Source organism: Zosterops lateralis, assembly GCF_965231275.1.
Source record: "Zosterops lateralis genome assembly, chromosome: 8".
Taxonomy (NCBI): domain Eukaryota; kingdom Metazoa; phylum Chordata; class Aves; order Passeriformes; family Zosteropidae; genus Zosterops; species Zosterops lateralis.
In genome coordinates this window covers 25,519,022-25,540,775 of record NC_139768.1, presented here as the reverse complement: position 1 = coordinate 25,540,775, position 21,754 = coordinate 25,519,022, and the positions used below count along the sequence as shown (strand labels likewise).

General features: G+C 41.2%; 1 protein-coding gene across 1 annotated transcript; it reads left to right on the top strand.

Annotated features, from left to right (window-relative positions):
- Positions 1 to 587: 587 nt before the first annotated feature.
- On the top strand, positions 588 to 21,565 carry DHX32 (DEAH-box helicase 32 (putative); the record flags this gene model as incomplete). The annotated part of the gene is made up of 11 exons (XM_083866411.1): positions 588 to 857; positions 2,992 to 3,182; positions 5,242 to 5,614; positions 7,451 to 7,696; positions 9,831 to 9,930; positions 10,046 to 10,204; positions 17,114 to 17,305; positions 18,245 to 18,400; positions 19,398 to 19,588; positions 20,426 to 20,607; positions 21,353 to 21,565. The coding sequence occupies 11 exons, from the start codon at positions 588 to 590 to the stop codon at positions 21,543 to 21,545; spliced, it is 2,253 nt and encodes a 750-aa protein (XP_083722537.1). The 3' UTR covers positions 21,546 to 21,565.
- Between the last annotated feature and the right edge of the window lie 189 nt (positions 21,566 to 21,754).

Below are 21,754 nucleotides of genomic sequence, written 5' to 3'. Positions count from 1 at the left end.
CCTCCAGGCACATCCACAGAGAGCATGAAAAGAGTTCTTGCTGCTCTGCCTGGCTAAAGCCCTGCACAGAGCACAAAGGCAGTGGCTGCAGCACCCAGGGGTGCAGGCTTTGTGCTGGGATTAGCTCCCACATGCCAGCCCTGCAATCACAGCCAGAGCTCCAGAGCCTCCCACAGCAGCCACAAAGGTCAGGCTCAGCTGCTCTTCCCAGTTATTCCCCAGCCTGGACAAGAGCAAACACTGGGACTGGCAGTGTCAGTCTTCAACGCTGAAGTGCAAAAGCTGCTCAGCTTCTCTTTTTGGTTTCATCACTGCCATTTGGACGATTTTGGGTGATTATTGTTTTTTAAATATGTTTCTTTGATGCTCACTGGGGTTATTAAACCATGCAGAGCAGGACAAGCAGACCAACAAAGGCAGCTGGACACCGAGCCTGAACTTTTAAACTCAAGAGCTGCAAAACACTAATCCTGGAGCGAGGAAAAATGGATTTGCTCAGGTTGAGGGGGCCAAAATGATCAATCAGCACACAAAGGACTCCTTCCAACACTAACGTGCTTTTGCTGGGAATAATATATGTAAGAAAAATGGAGTTTTTAACCTCTTCTCCAGAGAACCAGTGCTTTTCAGAATTACTCGACGGCAGCGACGGGGATGAAGAGGAAATTCTTGTCTGTGGAGAAGATTTAGAGCTTAATCCTTTTGATGGCTTGCCTTACTCCTCCCGTTATTACAGACTGATGAAAGAGAGGGAAGAGCTCCCAATATGGAAAGAAAAACGTACTTTCATGGAAAGTTTGCTTCATAATCAAATTGTGATTGTGTCAGGAGATGCTAAGACTGGCAAGAGCTCCCAGGTCAGTACAATAGACTTGGTTGGGGTTTTTTTAAAGTATTTTTAGAACATTTAATGAGGTATGAATTTCAGAGCCACTATAACTATTGTAATCCAAGTATTAAGGCCAGAAAGGGAAAGTGAAATACAGAAGGTGAATAAAGATTAATGTAGTCAAATGCAGATTTAAAATATATTAAACATTTTAATAACTTTCTTCAAGCACTCAAAAAAAAATTGCAGTTACTTTGTGTTTTGGTTCTGATTAGTGCTATATCAGGAAAGAAATACAGGGGATTTGAAAAAAATTCCCAGGGCATGAAGGATTGAAATCAGCAGGGCTGCTTCTCAGGGAGAAGTAATGGTCTTTCCTTCCCTTCGACCAGGAGCAAATGTTTTCTCCAACAGCACAAAATTACTTTACAAAACTCATGTTACAAGAAACCACTGAAGCCAAGATCTCAGCTGAGTCCAAGTACACAAATATCAGTCAGGACTATGAAATTCTGCTGTAACAATATATAACAACCCAGGTCTCTTGTCACAGTAAGTAGAAAAGAATTTTCAAGTAATTGCTATAAGGCAAAATATTGTTTATGACTGAGATCAGGAGAAAAATTTCTTGCAGGTAAAGCTGCAGGATAATTACTGTTGCAGGGCATCTCATATATTCTACAGGTTTGATTCTGGACACTTCTAGAGATCACATATTGAACTATTGATCTATTGATCACATATTGTGATAGAGATATCACACTTCTCCCTGAAAATTCCTATGTTCCCATAAAAATGATTCACACTCAAATAATTTTCGGAGTGTCAAGTTTTTACCCCTTGTTATTGACTGTAATTTCCACACAAAAAAACTTGTGTAATAATAAACAACTTGCCAAGAAATGTTAGCTTTTAAATTATCCTTTAACTAGGCAATTTTATTGAACTTTTAATAAGATGTAGCACATTGCTGGTTGGTTTTTATACATTTCTAGAAATGCATATAACTATAGAGAAATAAATTATATGTGGCTGATGCACCTAGGTTTAGATGTTGATTAAATGAAGGATTTGAAACCTAATACACTCATTAAAATAATACTTATAATGAACTTTAATTTCTCATAACAACACGTGGATATTTTCCAGTGTTGATGTTCTGTAAATATATAAATTAGGGAGCTGCTGTGTAAATTCCTGGAGCAGTTCAGTTTCAGTTATGCGTGTGCAGAGTAATTAATCTGAAATTACAGATATTGGCTGTGGCATTTGTCAGTTTGGAATCCTGGGATATGTTTTTTCCATGGATTTGACACAGCAGGAGCAGGTTGGCTGCTGAGCCAGCCCTGAACACAACTGCACCGACCTGGCTGGGTCCATCAGGTCACTACAGCACGTGCTTGTAGTGACCCTGCTGCCACCTGCTCCTCTTGTGCAGCAAATTCCAACCAACCCAAGCCCAGCTGAGCAATTCCCAGAGTGATACAGGCTTACACCTGGCCAGAATGCAGTGACCCCTGTGAAGATGGATCAAGTCTGAGGGTTGGCCTGCAACCCCCCAGAGTGGCTTAATAATACTGTGATTCGGCCCCTTGGGTGTGTTTTGTAAAGCAAAGGTTTTAATAAAAGAGAAAATAACAAACACTAGAGAAACAAAAGAATAAAGCCGTGTGCAGGTGCCAGAGAAGCATCTGACACCTGGCTAAGATACCCCAAAAAACACTTGAGCACCTCTGTGCTCCTTCTTAAGTATACAAGGATTAAGGAGGGTTAATTTGGCTCGCTGCCAACAGGAACAGGCACAGGTTTTGGGTTCCAAAGCCCAACCAGTGTCCCTGTGCTGGGACTGGGCCAACCACGGTGAGTGAAGAACAGGAAGTTCTGGTGCTTCTCCATAAAAGTCAGGGGTGTCATTGAACCCTTTTCCATCTTTGGAAACACCTGCTGGGATGTGGGGGGTGCATTCCTACACCAGATAAACCTAACCCATGTTGAGAAGTTAAGTAAATTGGAGTGTTGACAATTCCTGTGCACGGTGCAGGCGAGCAGCGAGCGCCTCAGCTCGGTCCTGCTGTCCCAGCCCGCTGAAGGAACTCCAGTTGTTTGGAATCCCAATGCTGGGAACCCCAGTGCTCACCCCCAGTGTTCTGCTGTCCCTGCAGGTGCCGCAGTGGTGTGCTGAGCACTGCCTGTGCCTGCAGCCCCGCGGGGCCGTGGTGTGCACACAGGTGCTCCGCCAGGCGGCCGTGGCGCTGGCCCTGCGTGTGGCCGACCAGATGGACGTCAGCCTGGGCCACGAGGTGGGCTACAGCGTGCCCTTCGACAGCTGCTGCACGCCCCAAACCATCCTCAGGTTGGTGCCCCTGCAGGCTTGCGGGCCAAGGCGTGGAGAAATTGGCAGATGACAGCGCTGCAGGTGTTGCAAATGAAAATCAAAGCTGCTTTGTAAAGTTGTGTGGTATTTTGAAATCACAGGGTGCAGTGAGTTGGAAGGGACCCGCAGGGATCACCCAGTAGAGGCACCCCAACAATCCCACCCTGGGCATCCCTGGGAGCTTTGTCCAAACACTCCTGGAGCTCTGGCAGCCTTGGGGCTGTGCCCATTCCCTGGGGAGCCTGGGCAGTGTCCAGCACCCTCTGGGGAAGAGCCTTTCCCTGATCTCCAACCTAACCCTGCCCTGACACAGCTCCAGCCATTCCCTCAGTCCTGGCCACCACAGATCCTGCCTTGCTCTTCCACTCACATGGAAGTTTTAAACTGCAATGACCGCTCTCTCCCCTCTCCCCTCTCCCTCCCCTCCCCTTCTGGGGTAAATCATAGAAGAGATTTTAGGTGGGCAAGGTTACTGTCCATGCAAAATTTCATGAAACACCTCAGTAACCTCTTTTTATTTTCCTCTATTTTTTTTTCTATTATCTAGTACAGGAGTACTCATTATCATAAGAGAACATGGGATAATTTTTCCCAAAGTAAAATTAAAATCAAAAGCAATCAAAAAAAAACATGGCTAGAAGAGGGTATATCCAGCAAAAAGAAGAAAAGAGTATTCAGGGAGAATTTTAGGAGATAAGAAATGATGTAGTAAGTACAGGCAGGTGACAGCAGCAACACAGGGATTCAGCTTTCAAGCCTCCCAGAAAGTCATCAGAGTTATTTTCTCTGGTTCCTAAATATGGGAGGCACAAACAATCATATCTAGACAACAAGGCTTTTTTCTCAGCCACAGGTTTCCAGTGGAGAAGAGGATACTCACCACTTCTGAAAATGAATTTCCACCACTCTTCTTCTTGCCTGTCCTTTCTCTTTCCTTGGAGAATTCCTTAAACCTCATCCTGTAGCAAAACTTCCTGCAGCTGCTCCTGATGAGCGGGAGATGAATCCCTTCCTCTCACACATCAAAACCTGCTTCGAGAATTCCAGGTCCTGCTGAGCAACACAACAAAAATAATATCCTTTATAAAAACCTGTCAGCAGCAGGGATAGGAGTGAGGAGGGCCTCATGGTACAAATTAATTGCTCATCTTGGTTCTGGCTCTGCCTCAAGTGCACCTTCTTTTCCTCATCCTAAAGATTCATTCCTAGCTCAGGAATTGTTTATGGCATGTGATGGAAGATGATCTCAGGGCAGAAGTATTTCTGCTTTTGCCTGGAGCATCTTTTCCACCACTGTGTAACTGAGTGTCATTGAATCGGGTTTGTAGCTGCTTAAGGAAGGATTTAAACACATAACTGAGGCTGTGATATGTCTACAAATCTCTCTGCAAATTCCGTTCTGTTGGTGTCATGGTTTGAAAGCAAAACAAGCAAGAGGCTCCAAGTCAGAAATACAATTTAATAAGAAGAAAGGTAAAAAGGTAAAAATAAAATAAAATAAATGCAATAACACAAAGGATCACTGACAGAGTCAGAACACAACCTGAGCAGGATGGTGGAAGCAGTCCAGGTGAGGTGCTCTTCCTGAAGCAGTGATCCTGTAGAAAGGTCTGGTAGCTCTGCTCCTCTGGGAATCCAGTGGGTAAGAGCTGCTTGTCCTGTCCCAAATCCCAGCTTATATCCAGGTGAGAATGCTTGGCTCCTCCCCCTGGGCAGAGCATCTCCCAATGGGATGATTAGTTGTGAGGTGGGTCCTTGATGGCCCATTAAACAGAGATAACTCCTGGAGGGAGTTACCTGTGACTCATGGGCAAGGCATTGATGGGCCATTAGCAGAAGAGCTCAAAGGCAGGGGGCCTGGGAAAACACTGCCCCACCTGGTTTAACAGCTCATGAAGATGGTGACAGAATAAATACTTTGTGTACATCCCACACTACAGCCCAGGACAGTTGGAGCAGAAAGAACCAAGACACTGGATTAATTTCTTACAATAACAGTCCAAGAGGCTTGGTCGAGTTCTGTGTGTCTGCCTTGCAGGTACTGCACAGACGAGATGCTCCAGAGGGAGATGATGTCCATGCCCCTCCTGACCTGCTACAGTGTCATTGTCCTGGACGACGTCCACGAGAGGACTGTGGCGACAGAGGCGCTGCTGGGGCTGCTGAAGGCTGTGCTGGGGGCCCGGGCCGAGCTGAGGCTGGTGCTGCTGACGGCCCCCGCGATGTGCGGGGCACTGCGCGGGTTCTGCGGGGCCGTGCCTGTGCTGCGAGTGCGGGGCCAGCACCGCGCCCGGCCCGTCTTCGCCTGCCGCGCCCCGGAGCAGCCCTTCCTGGCCGCTCTCCGCCTGCTCCTGGAGATACACCACTCCGGGGAGCGGGGACACATCGTCATCTTCCTGGCCTGCGAGCAGGTGGGTCACTAACCTGACCTCTGGCTAGTTTTCATCGGGAAGTGAGTGGTTTTGCCAGTAGCCAAGGCATCAGGTTTTATAATTCCAGGGGTTTCCTTCAAAGAAGTCATGGCACACATAACATTGTGGTTTATATGCAGAAAATATCTATACCACACACAAATATTGTGTAGATGATATATATATTTATTTTTTTTTCTGTAGGTTTAGAGAAAGGCCACCAGCCTTTTGGGTGTGATGCAAAAAGCTGTGTGAAAGCAGCACACAGGGGGGCACAGGCCACAAGGGCAGGGGTTTAATACACTGCAGCCTGCCCTGGCACTGGGCATCCCACAGTTTGTGTTACCCCTGTTTTGTGGGAATGGACACAGGTCCAGGCTCCATCAATGTCCTACTGCACAGGAGTGGTGTTTACCTTAAGCCTCCCAAGGAGATTTTCCCATTTGGATTCTTCTTCCCAAATATTTTTGCGCACAAGAGCAGGAGGAAAATGTCACTCCAGAGGTGTGACAGAAAATCCAGGAATGTTCATGGGCTTGGCCATTCTAAAAAGTGACACCTTTCAATTTCTGTAGACAACAGTGATTCCCTGAATTCACTGCACCAGCAGGTCTTTTATAGCTGTCAAAGCAACCTGACAATCAAATAAATATTTCAATATTTATGATTATCATGATTATTTTCCTGATAGCAATCCCCAGTCTTCCATTGTGTGTCATTAAATCTGCTTTAGAACAACAAAGTCACCAGGAAATAATGACTTTCTGCAAGCGGAGATTATTTACCATAAACTACCCAGGTAGATTTGCTGCTTTTCACTGTTAAAAGGGGAATGGATATGAAACACTGCTAATAATGTTAATAATCAGTTTTAAACTTTACAGACACAAATTTTACAAATGATAAAGTAATAAATTCTCTGTGTTGGCCCCCATATTTACAAGATAATGTCAGAGAGAAAACATACACTCTTTCCATTTCAAAAGGTTGGGGGAAAGGTTTTACTTCTGCTTAAAAAGGTTTTTCTGACAGGTAAATTCCCCACAAAACTGAAATAGGCATTTCTTTCTTGCCAAGAAGAGATCACTCATTTTTCTTCCTCACAATGAACAGAGCACTCGTTACGAACCACAACATCCCATGAATTCTTGTTTAACTGTGATTTAAACTTTCATATTGGTAATGGTTCACTGTTCTCAAGCACTCAACTGCCTTTTAAACTAAACAAAAGTATGAATTAACCAGGAACATCAGGATTTATGAGCTGCCCTGCTTCCAGCCTTGCTATTAGATGTCACTCTTGTATCTTTATAACAATTTTTATAGAGCACTTTCAACCTGTAACTACTGGAAATGTGGTGTCACTCTCAAAGAGAAACTCAGTCTGGCTTTTCAATTTTGCAAAACGTTTGCTAATAAAAATGCTTTTAAAAAAATTCCCCTTCAGACTGAGCAAGCCCATGAATTATTTTTGTGTGCCTTTCAAAAAATCATGCAGAATATAAATGGTTTCTTACTAACCCCTCCCCCACCAACAAAACACTGAAACAACAACAAAAAGGTTTTACAATTCATATCCAACCTCTGGATTTGTGAACTCTTTTAAGTTCCATCAGCACAAGTTAAGGACATTTTATTGACTTTATTAAATCTTTATAGAGTTTATTAATACCTAGGGGAAAAAAATCAAGCCTTTACAATACCTGTATCTCCTTAAATATAATAATTGAGGGAAAGTAGGGAGGTTTCTGCATAATTTGATTGTTTAGGGTGTTGTAATTGGACTAAGAATAGAATGATTTCATGAGGAAAAAAAAGTATTTCTCTTGATTACAGGAAATTGAAAAAGCTTATCAGATGATCAGACAGGAACAATCCAATTTAAACCCTGACCTTGGAGAACTCATCCCCATCCCTTTATATCCCACCAAACAAGACCTGACTCCCAAACTAACCCAAGACAAGCAGAAATGCTGCCAAAAATACAGGAGGAAAGTGCTGCTCACCACCAGCTCTGGAGAACCCTTGATCTGGACTAAAAACGTGACTTTTGTCATTGACGTCGGTGTGGAGAGAAGAAAGGTCAGTGAAGGGAACCAGAAGCACTTTGTCCAAAATAAACCCTGCAAAAGGGGCTTTTTCAGGGCAGGGGAAAGGGAAATGTGCAGCTCAGATTAATGCAAATAGTCTCTTGAGGATCACATGTTTTTCTCTTCTTTCATAGCACAGGTTCTATGGTATTTTTAACATGCAAATTAATAGAATTTAAATCAATTTTCATGGACATCTCATGTGAAAGCCAAGCAAGAAATCACAGTTACTTCCCAAATTCAATCAGAAATCAGATTTTTGAAGTTTCTAAAGCCAGATGAAAGCTTCCAATTGAAACTGCCACTGATTTGGGCACCAAACCAACGACAGATTGTTTGCAAAATACATCTCACCTTAGTTCTGGCCTATCAGTCATAAATCTCCCTTCAGTATTTTATACATAAAGCAAAATACAATCACTTCCTAGGCACCTATTGGCAGATCTCCTGGTTTAAGATTAATGACTTACTAATTGCTCACACAGGGAATCTCTATTTTTTTCAAGCTGCTTGGTCTCCTCCTGCTCATGTACTCCCATCCAAGTAGCTCCAAATGCTGCAAGTTCTCTAATTAATACTTAACCTTTTCCAGTTCTTTCTATTCTTGTTTCCTAGCCTGGGAAGGATTAGTGCAGTTGCAAAAAACAAACAATCAAACAAACAAACAGACAAACAACACCCAAAACCCCCAAAACAAATCCCCCCAAACCCTCATTTTTTTTTAATTTCTACAAAACTGATGTCCCTAAGGGATGAGTAACTGTGTAGGAACATGAACTGGAGAGATGCACTACTACAGGTTTTGTAACTGTCCTGGTTAAAAAAAAGAATTCCAGTAACAGGCAAAAGAAACAATGTAATAATACATTTGCTTTCTATAATACAGGGTGGAATAACCCAAATTGTTGTTAAAGTGTTCCTAAAATTTTGGAGCAGGGATCTTTACTCCTGATTGGCCTTGCAAGTAGTTCAGGGAAAAGCTTGTGAACTACCAGTACCTTTCAGTTTCATTGCAAAAATCTGTCATTTTAAAAGGTTTTTAACTGGGAATTATAAACTAACTGAGTCCCAAGGCAAGCTAAAAAAAGTTACTGGATTTTTTTTTGTGCAAGGAAGAAGAGCCTAAAAGCAGTTTTCAATTAGAACATTCTTGTTTCTTAAACTTATTCCTTCAACTGCAGTTTTCTTGGATGGCAGAAATTAATTTCCCTCCCATGGTAACCTGAAGCCCAAAGTACAATTCAACAAATTCAAAATTTTGTGAATTTAAAATACAAAGAAAGGGGAACAAAACTAATCCAATGGTCCTGATATCTATCAAATCACCTCTCTCAGTGATGCAATTTTAACTTGTTTAGTCCTGTGATATTCCTCTCTTACCAGATCAAATTCCCACTCAGAGTCAGCTGAGCACAGAGGGAACAGAAGTTCAGTGCAGAGCAAAATCCCACCTGAGCCTTGCAGCTGGGATATATCAACAACTCACCTGCAGGAAAAGGAATTTGTGCCCTGCACTGAAGGATATTTTAGTTTTTGTTGTGAAAACCCTGCTCAAAGCAGATGGAGTTGGCTCAGGTGACAGGAGTAGAGAGCTGCTTTATCCAGGTAGTTTTATGTCTTGCTGGACACTATAGGCTTGTGGCCAGAGCAGTGAGGGAATCAGCTCCCCAGCTGAATCAAAATTAAGCATAATTAAGAAAAATATAAAACATGGCATCACATATCTCTAACACAACCTTCATCTCCTGTAATCTCAGTATCAAGACAAAAATTTGAAGTTAGGGAACAAAATGCTGTCAGAAAATGTTGGGATCCTGCCATTGGAAGAAATAAATAATATTTTTGAATGCTTTTCTTGATGATACCATTTTCTGCTTTAGGAAGTTACATTTCCTCAGGAAAAAAAAAAGACATTTATCTCAGAGCACACTTAGAGTGACTGCAGAACATCTGTCAGTTTGTCAGGGAGCTGAATGCTCTCTTTTGCAAGCTGCTGAAACAAAAAGCCATGAAAACTGTTCCTACCCTTTCTATAAAGTGATCTAGAGAGAAATTCAGTACAGACCATTCATATTTTTGCAGCCCTTGTGTACTTATCTGATGCTTGATATCTCTTTCATTTAAAGGTGTACAATCCTAGAATCAGAGCAGACTCTGTTCTAACCCAGCCTATCAGCCAAAGTCAAGCAGAGGTGCATAAACAAATTCTGGGCATGTCTCCATCAGGTAGAAATATTAGCTCAAAATTTAAATCCATTAGCTCAAATTATTAATGCAATCAATGTAGCAAAACGAGGAGGAAGCATTTTAGAAAAGGTAATTTTCCTGAATTCTCTTCCAGGGAAAATCTTCTGCTTGTATCCTGAAGAATTTACACACAAGGAAATGAAGGCAGAAATTCCAGCCAAAGTTCAGGAATCCAACCTCACCAGCTTGGTCCTGTTCCTGAAGAGGATGGACATTGCAGGCTTCCCACACTGTGACTTCATCACCAGCCCAGGTAAGGGGATGCACCAATTTGTCACATTTTTATTATATAGTTTACAAGTTATTTCCAGGTTTAATTTTGCCCTGTTGCTCACTGGATGTTTTTTTATTGAGGGATTTGTAATAATATCACCCTGCTTTTCCCACTTAGCTGCTACAGCAGTTCTCAGCTCAATAACACTTAGAAAAAAGACCATAAAGTATCTGAATGGAATTGGAATGTAAAAAAAAAAAAAAAAAAAAAATCAATATTCCAAGTATCTTCTCATCTAGGTTACATATTATTTTCCTGTAACCCACAAAGAACATTAGTGCCCTGTTGTACAAGGCATTGTACAGATATCCAACAAAATACATTCCTTTAATCAAAAGTTTACTACCCAAATAAAGCACTGTTGTTACCTGGGGGATGTGTGTGGAGGAAATGAACTTCCTCCTTATCCTCCAGCATCTCCCACCTCAGATTTACAATGGGCTGTTCCTTAAGGACAATACTCCTTATAAAATAAACCCAAATACACGTTCAATACTAGGCAGGGAAGACAATGAATTTTTAGGTAAGGGTGTGAAGGAAGTTGCCTTTTTTTCCCTCTGACTCCATAATTTAGGAGGTTTTTTTCTACAGAAGGATATTTTCCTCTGTTCTGGCTTAGCACAAAACCCAAGTGTCACTGCAGATTCTGCTGTTGCTTTGAAACCCATTAAAGTGAAGGAAATAGCCCTGATTTCATTGGTTTGGGGATTGTTAGCTTCATTCACGATCATTTTCCAGTGCAAACAGGAAAAAATCTTATATTACCCTGCCCTTCCTCCTGCACATACACAAAATTGGAATGATCAATTCTATGTGTTGCTCACCGTAATTAATCAGTACTAAAGTGTTAATTCTCACTGTTGGATGCTGCAACAGACAGTTAAGTGGAATTTTAAAGAAAAAAATATTCTACTTTTCCCTGTGTGCTGGTTTAGCAGAAACATGCCTAAAAGAAATAGGAAAAACCATGGCCAGACTGATGGTAATTAATTCAAATCCAATGAGAATTGGAGTATTTTGGCTTTGTGAGTGGCATCTCCTGTGCTGAATCCACAAAATCTGCACGGAAAATACTTATGGAATACAGTTTGCTCCCACTCAAATTTAAAATGTATTTTACTATTAAAAAAATATATGCTAAAACATATTAGTGTTTTTCCTGGAGATGAAGAAAGTTGGTCTTGAACTGTAGAAGGAATTAGTAAAATTATATGAGGGAAAGCATTCAGCATTTTTGGATTTAAAGGCACAATGGGGACAGAATTCAGAAAAAATGAAGTGCTAGAGGCACATAAGGGTTTCACAGAGACAGGAATTCTAAGTTTTGGCTGTATTTTTGGATAATGCAGCTGAAGAAAGCATTGCCCTGATGTGTAAAAAATTGTAAAGGCTTTGCTTGGATGGACATTAAATATGACAAAACTTCTGTTGACTAGATCAGGAGTGTCAGGTGCAGGTATTGGTATGGAAGAGTTTTAGGAATGACTAAACAGTGGGAGAAATGTTGGACAAACTGCTTGAACAAAGGAAAAATCCCACAAACACTGCAGGGGTGCTTTGAAAGAAGAGGAGAAGGTCTGCCCAATTTCCTTGTCTGCTTCCTGCCTTACATAAATAAACATTTGAGACAGAGCTGTCATGATCCAGTATAGCTCTTCCTTTATTCAGGATATATCACCCATTGCCTTTCTTTCCACTTTGGAGCAGGGAGTGAAGTTTTTTCCTACCAGCACTAGGAATGATCCCTACAGAATCCTCCAGAGAGGAATGTAAAGCTCCCAGAGTCAGAGCACAGAGGTTGAAGTTCCTGCTGTGAAATTCTCTGAAAGAAACTGCAACATTGAAGGGAGAAATTTGTCAGGAGAGTCAGTTCTTGTGTTAGACCAACTTACAGAACTACAAACACATCAGGCTTTCAAGTGCACAAACCCAAGAATGGTTTGGGCTGGAAGGGACCTTAAAGATCAGCCAGTTCCAAGCCCCTGCCATGGGTCTGACTCTTCCATGGCTCCTCACCTCCTTAGAGCTGAGCTCCCTTTGAGAGAAAGGAGTAAAAGCATTGCAGCATCTCCTGTGTGCCACAGGCCTTCCTCTGCACTGTTTCTGTCCAACAAACACTCTCACCTTCTCTGTGCAATTGAACAGAGGGAGGCTTTAGGGGTTTTAGGTGAATTTCTCCTAAACAAAACCAAGTTTCCACTGAGATGGCAGAGTAAGACACAGGCACGAACTGGTGAACAAACAAATCAGAAGGACCCTGAAATTCATAGCAAGAAATACTCTTCAATCTGTTTCCTGCACAAGGAGAACATGCAGCAGATAAGAACCAAATATCACATCAGTAAAACATTTTATTTCTGCTCAGCAACAATGTGCACAAGGGATTTATATTTTTTTTTCTTTTTCTGCCGCTCTTTGAGGAGAAATAAAAGCCTGGATTCAGTCTGACTCATTACTGCATTATGAAAGCAACAAACATGTCAGACTTACAGCTGCTGCATTTAATTCATGCCATAATGGAGAGGAGCAAATGCAGCAGAGCTTGCTCCCCTTTCTGGAATTCATGAGCCAGAGGAAAATGAACCTGGCAGCTCTGAAGTGCATTAGTGGGATTCCTGTGCCCCTAGAACAGGGATGTGTTTATATTTTGATTAGTTAATCAGATAGATCTTTGCTGGGGTTTATAGTGGGACAAAAGAATTCCAGTCCCATAGACTGCAGCAACATTGAGTACTTCTGTAAATCACTGGCAAATCCTTATTTAAACTGAGCAAATCATTAGAAAGATGAAGCCATGTAAAATTTCTCTGCAGAATCAAGGGGAAATCTGCATCTGCAGATTCTGCATTTATTCAGAATTTCCCTAAACAATTTTCAGATTAAAGGATGTCATGACCATGACATTTGATTGCTGTGCTTTTACAACCCCCTGGAGAATATATTTCTAGAAAATCCAGAATAACAAGAGTTGTATAAATTTATATCATTTCAAGTTGTTTCAGAAAAATAAATTGTTGGCATATTTTCACTGGAGACTGTCAAAGACAGAAACTCAATGCACCGTGTAAGGTCCACTCAACAGAGATCCCTTGAGGGCAGATTTATTACCTTACATTTACTTGTTAATTCTTTGATGTTTTAAATTGTGGGTTGCATCACTTAAATGATGTGTGCAGATGTTATTCAGTATATTCTGTCAGGACAAGGCAGGTCAGGGCCTGTCCTAGCTGTCCCTGATGGCAGAAAAGCACAGCAGGGACCATCACCAGCCCAACTGGAGGAGTGATGAAGCAGCATGAGAGGGAATGGAAAGACTGCAAAGTATGAGTTTGGGAGAGTAATTTTGAATGATCAACTATCATTTCAGAATAATAGTTATAGAGCTGGTGGCTTCAGAGCAAAACAGACACATAAAAAGTCCTGACTCAGAAGGTACAGGGGAAAAAGAGAATCAGGAGGAAACCTGCACAATCCTGTGCTTGCAGAAGAAAAATCATTGCATAATTTGAGGAAAACTTGGCATAGACTCCTCCACCTTTTCAGTTTGCTGTCCAAGGAGCAATGTTAGGAACAGCAAACACCATTCCCCAGGACTGCTCTCCCTGCAGTAATTACTTTGGCTGTTCTTTCTGCTGTTCAGTCCAACAGAACCTGCAAAACCTGTGCCGGGTGTGCCAGGCAGAGCATCAGCCCTTTAAAGACAACATCCCTTCACCTGACATCCATGGCAGCTCTAATTCTTCAAGTTATTCCTATGGAAGGAGAAGATATATCAAACAAAAAGGTATTTTACATACTCAGCATTTGCAGAGTAGGAGACCAGAACACAAAAGCTGTGGATCTTCCAGAGAAGCACAAGAGGGCAGTTAAATGAACCATTAAAATCATGAAATGGAAGTTTCATTCCTATCTCTAATATCCACTTATTACAGAACTTTGACCAAATCCCTAAACCACTTGATTTCTAATGCAACAAGAATAATACTTTTGAGTTTATTTGCTCACACTTTGAGCATTTGTATTTCAGCCAAATGGGATGTGGTACTGAAGACTACAGGTGTACCTGCCTGTAGAGACAGAATTTACTCTGTTCACATCAAAGTTACAAAAATATGAAACCAAAAATATCATCTTAAGTAGCTTGAAACTCTCAGGTAAACGATTCCAGTGCTAACAATAACATTCATTTATATATTTGCTTTACTAACCCTAGGAAGGATCAAAAGCAGGATCTGTATTTACATAAAACTGGTCAGATTTCCTGAAATTAGTCCAGAGCAACTCAGTCTTGAGCAGCCAAAGAACACAGAGCAGGAAAAGAAAATATCAGATTAGGAAATACCTTTTTAACATTCCAGGGATGTGACAGCTTCTTGTTGAGAGCACAGGACACACCTTGAGAGGTTTTTTGAACTTTACTCCTGTGAAAGCAGCAGTGGAGTCACAAATCCTTGTGGTTCACACCTCAAGGCAGCAGTGGCTGGTGCTGGCAAGAAGCCCTAAAAAGCCATAGTCTGTTTTTTTAATTTTGCCTTTTTCCTGTTCCTTCCCCTGCTCTAATCCACCTTTATTGTCTTGTCCTTTTTAGAGCAATAAAACTCTAGGAATCTTTTTTTTTTTTTTTTTTTTTTTTTTTTTTTTTTTTTTTTTTTTTTTTTTTTCTCCAGAACTCTCACAGCAAGACAGGGAAGTAATTTGTGCTTATAAATCTCAAGACAACTAACTCTAGGGCATAAAAATGCAAATTACTGATGCTATCAGGGGGTTGAAATTGGCTGCCATATAACCATGTATTTTGTGAGCTCTAGCACAAACTACTTTGTTGACTTGTGGAAAATAGCTTTCCATGATCTCCTAGTAATTACTCCACATCTGAATGACCCTTTTACTCTCCCTGTATTTTCAATCACTGATTTTTATTTCCTGTCACTGACTCATATTCATCATCAGCTGCTACTTCTCATTTCTTTAAAACTCTGAAGTATTTTCTCCTCAGATGCTTCAGCTGTTGCAAGGGCTCATCGTTTATCTCATTAAACCCCACATTTCTTATAATAAATGTCTTCTCTAGATAGAATTGTACAGGCAGAGGGAAGAACCCTGAGATTGAAATGAAGCAGGTCCACAGTTTTAAAAGGAATTTACAGGCTCCTGAGAGAATCTGTCTGAAAACTGGGTTTCTAAACTTAACTGAAGTCACATTAGCAGATTTAGATGCTGGAGAACTTCTGGAAAAGCTCCTGTAAGGGGAATTAATAAATTATTTTTCCCCTTCAGACATAACAGAATGAGGTTAAAAACAACAGGTGCTCGTTTGCTTCCCATTTTTCTTTTGCCTCGACTATAAGTAGTTAATTACAGAGCAATGGCAATAAACAGTTCACTGCCGATGAAGTCAAAACCTGATCTCAAGATTTTCTTGCAGAATATGTGGGAAAAGTGTGGCTAAATATGACCTAGCAGCTAATTACAGCCTTGCTTTGCTTTTAGTCTTGGTGGTGCCATTCACATTCCTACTCTTAATGAATGCAAGAAATTATTTCTAGTCACCTCCTAATGAAGATCCAAGTACCAATACACCCCCTGCCTGTGTGGGCAGCTGTGGTTGTGGTCTGGTTATTTTATTTAGGGATTTTTTCCCATTAATATCCAGGCTGACAGCAGCCCACAGAAGCTGACAAATGGCCAGTGCAGCTGGGGATGAGGCCAAGTCCTGCTGCAGTGGAATTTCTGCCACCACCTTCAAGGGGACTGGAATTTAACTATCCATAAGGCTGAGAAAATATCAACCAGATCCTTGGATCTGGAGTAAGGAGAAAGTTGCTGCAGTGGTTGGAGAGCAGTTGTGAATATGAATGAACTGGTAGCCATGAAAGATACTGACCATTCAATATAACCTGGAATAGAAATCTGCCTTGGGAAAGAGCTGGGAGGAGAGAGCCTTAAAGAACCTTCACACTTGAGGAGTTCCCAAGTTTCCACCCGTGTCTTTCATGCTCTGGCAACAATTTTTTGGAGTGTAGGCTGACAACTTCAGCTTGAGGCTCCCTCCCTTGACCCCCAGAACTGGAGCCACACAAAGCTCTTCTATGCCTGTTTGACCTCCTTTTATCACCATCAGATTTCTTACAGACCTGCTCAAGTTCTAATTTTAAGTGTTGATTTGCTTAATCCTCTCAGGACATTTTCCTATATTCCCTCATTATTTTTGCTGCCTCGCTGTTCTCAGTTAACCTATGGAGGTTGTAAGGAAGTTATAACCCACACTAAGAGAAAATTGAACATTGAATTTTGTGGACTGAGGAAGTACAGCCAATTGCTGGGAGACATTTTCTTTTTACTACATTCCCATTTTTCTTCCAGTAGCATGAGAACCTATGTAAAAAAAGGTATAATAATTAAAAAGGCAACCAAGAGAACTCCAAATACCTGCAAGAATAACAATTATAACTTCTGTAAATATCAGAGTATCTCCTCTGGTTAAAAAAGATCTTTCCTAGACCTGTTCTGTATCTCAGCACCCCCCAACCATGACCACCCCTCTTAAAAAAGAATGAACAAAAAAACCCCACCTGAAAACTGCCAACAATGGAAGCAGATTTGACAGAGTCTAGGGGCTAACACAGTACTGAGGATTGTGTCTGGGCTTTTGACAAAAATTGTCCTGACATAAAAAGTGTCACAAAGTGATTTGCAGCTCTATGATTGTTACCTCTTATTTTCTTCTTCCAGAATTTTCTCAGCCTTTCATTCATCCATTACTTTTTGTTCTTAATCACTGTCAAATAAAAGAAGAATCCTTTTCCCACAGCTGAAATATTCTAATGAGAATTCAGACATTCATTCCCGTGTAGCCACTCTCAAGAACTGGAATTCTCTTTTCCTTAGCTCCTGAAAGCCTGATGCAGGCTTTGGAAGACCTGGATTATCTGGCAGCGCTGGACAACGATGGGAACCTCTCTGAATTTGGGATTATCATGTCAGAATTCCCCCTGGATCCTCAGCTGTCCAAGTCACTGCTGGCTTCGTGTGAATTTGAGTGTGTGGATGAGATGCTCACCATTGCAGCCATGGTCACAGGTACTCCTGGATCAGCTCTCACTGCAGATCTTGTGCCACCTGCCCAATCCAGGCTCTTCTCAAATCTATCCCCAAAAGCAAATTTTTGTTATTCTCATCCAGCTTATTTCAAGTAAATTAATATGTGGCTGTTCAAGTCTTAACTGTAGGGATACAATGAAAGCTAAGTAAAGAATTCCCACAGAGAATTCCATTTCCAGGCTTCAGCTGCCATTGGCTTTCTCCCCTTCAAAATGAAACTTTCTTTTATTAATCTACATTTGTTACAGATCAGTGCAGCAAAATAAGTGAAGTTCTTATTATAAAACAACATGGAACCGTTTACCTACAAAGAATTACTTTGTGATCTTGTCTCTCTACTTCAAATATTTTATAAAACTGACATAACCTTGGAGTCTTGGGCAGCAAACACCTGAACCACAGGATATCAAGCTGCATGAGTTGTTCTCCTTGTAGGACAACTTTTTATGCCCAAACTGAGTTGATTTTTAACTTGTGATAGTTTTTTTCAAGTGCATGTAAAAAATGTAAATGATTGAGCATAGGCACAATTCAATTTTAGAAAAACTCAACCATCTCAAAAGACACAAAAGTAAAATGCACTGGAAAGCACAAATTTCAACAGAGAGGGGCCAATTAAGGTCTTTTATTATTAAGAAACCATTTGTTGGATTCTGGCTAAATTAGATTGTGACATTAGGAAGCTTTTTTGGCATCAGCCTGGGAGAAAGCTGCTCTTTTGTGTTTGCAGCACACATTAACTAAACAAGACTGGAAGCCACAAAAATAAGCCCTCAGTAAATGCAGCAGGTTCAGTTCTTCAGCACCCATCCAATACTGGGGGTTAAAGGCAACTGAGGAAGGAAGAACCCAGAAATACCAGTGGGATTTTGTGCATTCACCTCTGTGTTTTCACCAGTGCCTTGGTTTTTCCCCCAGCTCCCAGCTGCTTCCTGCAGGCCCCCCCTGGCACAGAGGAGATCGCTCGGACCTGCTGGAGCCGCTTCTCCCACCCTGCAGGAGATCACTGCATCCTCATCAACGTCTTCAACGCCTTCAAAGCAGCCACTGCCAGCCCCACACAGCCAGGCAAGTGTGCCCCAGCCTACATCAAACACACTGGGACCAGTCTGGGGAAAAAACAATCCCAAAAATATGGTGATTCCTCCTAGAACTGCTGATCCACAGGGAGAAACCTATGGGAGTAGCTATTCTGATGAATGTTAATTTACTAATTAATTAAAAACTTCCTAGGACAGGATCTCTTACCCAACAGGGATCCATAACCACTATTCCAAGTCTTCTTTGAAATGACGCTGTGCAAAACCAGAATGATGGTTCCTCCTGTAGAAGCACAAAATCCAATTTCAGGATGAATAAAAGCTGTTGAGGAGGGCCTCGATCCCCCCAACAGCCCAACAATTCTGGTGGGTTTTTGATAACCGTGAGCTGAAAGGAAAATTTAAGGGAAAAATGGAAAGTAATAAAGTCCACATTTACTATTTTGTGTTACTGCAGCAACACAAATAAAAGGCAGGAGACTGCAGAGCAGCAGAAGCTCTTCCCTCACTGCATTTTCCTGCTCTGGTTCATTTAGCCTGAGTCCAGTGCTCAGACACCAGAGGGATAAATTTGCACACACTGAGTAAAAACTTGAGACAGGAAAGCAAGGATTGTTTCCTGTTCAGTCATGTGGAATGCTGAAGGGAGCTGCAGAACCAGCCCTTTACCAGAATGCAGGATCAGCACCAGCACTACAGGTGTGATTTCAACTCCATATCCTGGCCAAAATCCACAAGGCCTTGAAAAATACAATTGTTACTCATTCTCTGGGAAGTTTTACTTAGAGCAAAGGAGGGATTTGATTCAGGAAGAAATAGCTGCAATTCTATTAAACCAAGTGAGAATATAAAGTATTGCCCACTTACTTTGTGAGCTGGGCCTAAGCTGTCTGTATGGCTCATTACCAGAATTTTGGACATCACCTGCAGCACTGCAAGAGCATTTAATTCACACAGCAGCATCGCTGTGGATTGCACTCATCAGTGAGACTCTGCTTTAAGCCAAAACGTTATGTTTTTTTCTCCCCCAGACTTCAGCAGTGAGAAATGGTGCCGTGATCATTTCCTGAGCTGTTCTGCTCTGAGCATGGCAGGGATGATCAGAGCCGAGCTGGTGGAGATCATGAAGCGCATTGAACTTCCCATTTCACCACCAGACTTTGGATCAGAAGAAAATCTGCTAAGCATCAAGAAAGCTCTTTTATCTGGTTACTTCATGCATGTAAGGAAAACCACTGTGGTTTCATCTTCCTGCACTGTTAAATTATGTAGAATGCTTTCAGAAAACTTAAGTTCATTAGTGAAATCTCTTGATCACCAGGAAGGATAAAAGCCATTTTTTTTCCCAGTGTATCAAACACTTCTGCCCATTTCAGCGTTTTCTCTGGGGTTCATCTCTCACTGCACGGAGTTCACACTCTCCACAGCAATAAGAAAACTGCCAATATGCCTTTCACTCAAAGAGCTCTTTCACCTCAAAAAAACCCCCTCTTGAACTTGCAATATTCTCTCAGGAATTACTTCCTTTTTGAAGGTGAAAATTGCCTGGAAATAGAGAAATGACTTAGATATATTTAGGTGTGCATAACAGCCAGCCTGCCTCATCTCAGGGAGGTACTCAAACCATAATTGTAAATGTAAACTAGATTGATTTATTCCCACTCGAGTCCCCAGGCTTTCCTTCACATCCCTGTGCTCAGCTCAACACAAAAATTACCTCTCCCAACTGCACATTTCATGGCTTGACCTACTGCATTTAAAAGTCTATGAAAAGTCTATATGCTAAAAAATACATCTTTATATCTTTTCACACAGGCCCTTCAAAGCCAAACTCAGACACTTTTGTACTTATTCATTGCAGCTTCCATTTAAATACACAGATCAACATTTTCTTTGTACTTCATGGTATCCAGTCCCCAGCTTTCCCACACAAACTTGGGAAGAGGTTCCAGTTGAAAGTGTCTGAAGGGAAGTTTAATATCTGGTTTAAATCTAATAGGCCCTGATCAATTAAATAATGGGTAACTCTCCACATTGTTGTTTTTTTTTTTTTTTTTAGATTGCTCGTGATGTGGACGGCTCAGGAAACTACTTAATGTTAACACACAAACAAGTGGCCCAGCTCCATCCCTTCTCATCCTATTACAACACCAGGAGGATCCCAGAGTGGGTTTTATTCCACCAGTTCAGCATCTCAGAGGGCAATTCCATCAGGGTTGTCTCCGAGATCTGCCCCCAGCTGTAAGTGAACTGTGATGCAACTGCTCCTTCACTCCTAAATCCACAAAATCATCACTTCGGGAGGATAAAAAAATAAAAAATAAAAAGGGAAGATCTGTGATCTCAGGCCCTCACTATTCTCAATAGTTGTCATTGTAACTGTAATTATTTGAAAAAGCCCACATTATGAGCTGCAAAAGTTTCTTACAAAGTAAAATATATATTAAAAAACCAGTCAGAGTTAACAGAGCAGTGTACTCACACATTAATCCAGCTGGAAAGGTCTTTGTTCCCTGAAAACCTGTTTTCCAGCAAATCCTTTTCTTAACATATTTTCTGTACCCAGACAGCTGAATCATGGACTGTTTCTGGATTCAGGGAGAGAGCAGTCTTCCTTCTGCAAAAATCTCTTTACACAAAGAATATACATTTCACTCTCCCATCTTTCCTATTTCCCATGTTTCTAGGAGAGCCTTTTTCATAATGTGATTTAACCACTCTGCTCCAAAGCAGGGAAATTCCTATTTAATGCAACCTCCATCACTGGGAACTGCACTGCACCTCAAGTGCAGGCTGAGGATTTTCAGTGCAAGGCTACTGAAAGCACAAACTCCTACTACATCTTGCAGAGAATTTTGGATTCTTGCAGAGTTTTGGGTTGAAATATCAACTTTGTAGCTTCTTTTAGATATGCCTAGAAATAATTATTCCAGTATTTCAAAATTCAATTAAAAATTAATAATGTTTTGTGTCATTTCCTCCCCAGATTTGCAGAGCTGGTACCTCAGTATTATTTCAGCAATCTTCCTCCAAGTGAAAGCAAAAATATTCTGCAGGAAGTGATCAATCACTTGGCACCTGTCTCAGCCACAAAGGAGGAACAGAAAACTGCCAATGACAGCAAAGAAAATGAGGAATTTCCCCAAACTCCCACTGAGCAGAGATGTGTTATTCAGTGAGTTTAGACTGAACCATCACATATTGGACAATAAATAAAAGCAATATATCCAAAATATATCTCCACCTTAACCCATGCAATTATTTCAAACTTTTAACAAATATATTTAAAAGAAAAAAAGAAAAAGCACTTTTCTCAACAAAAGGAATTGCATTAATTATTTTGGAACAAAACCACGTGATTTAGCTTTGGTTTAAAATACATTGAGCA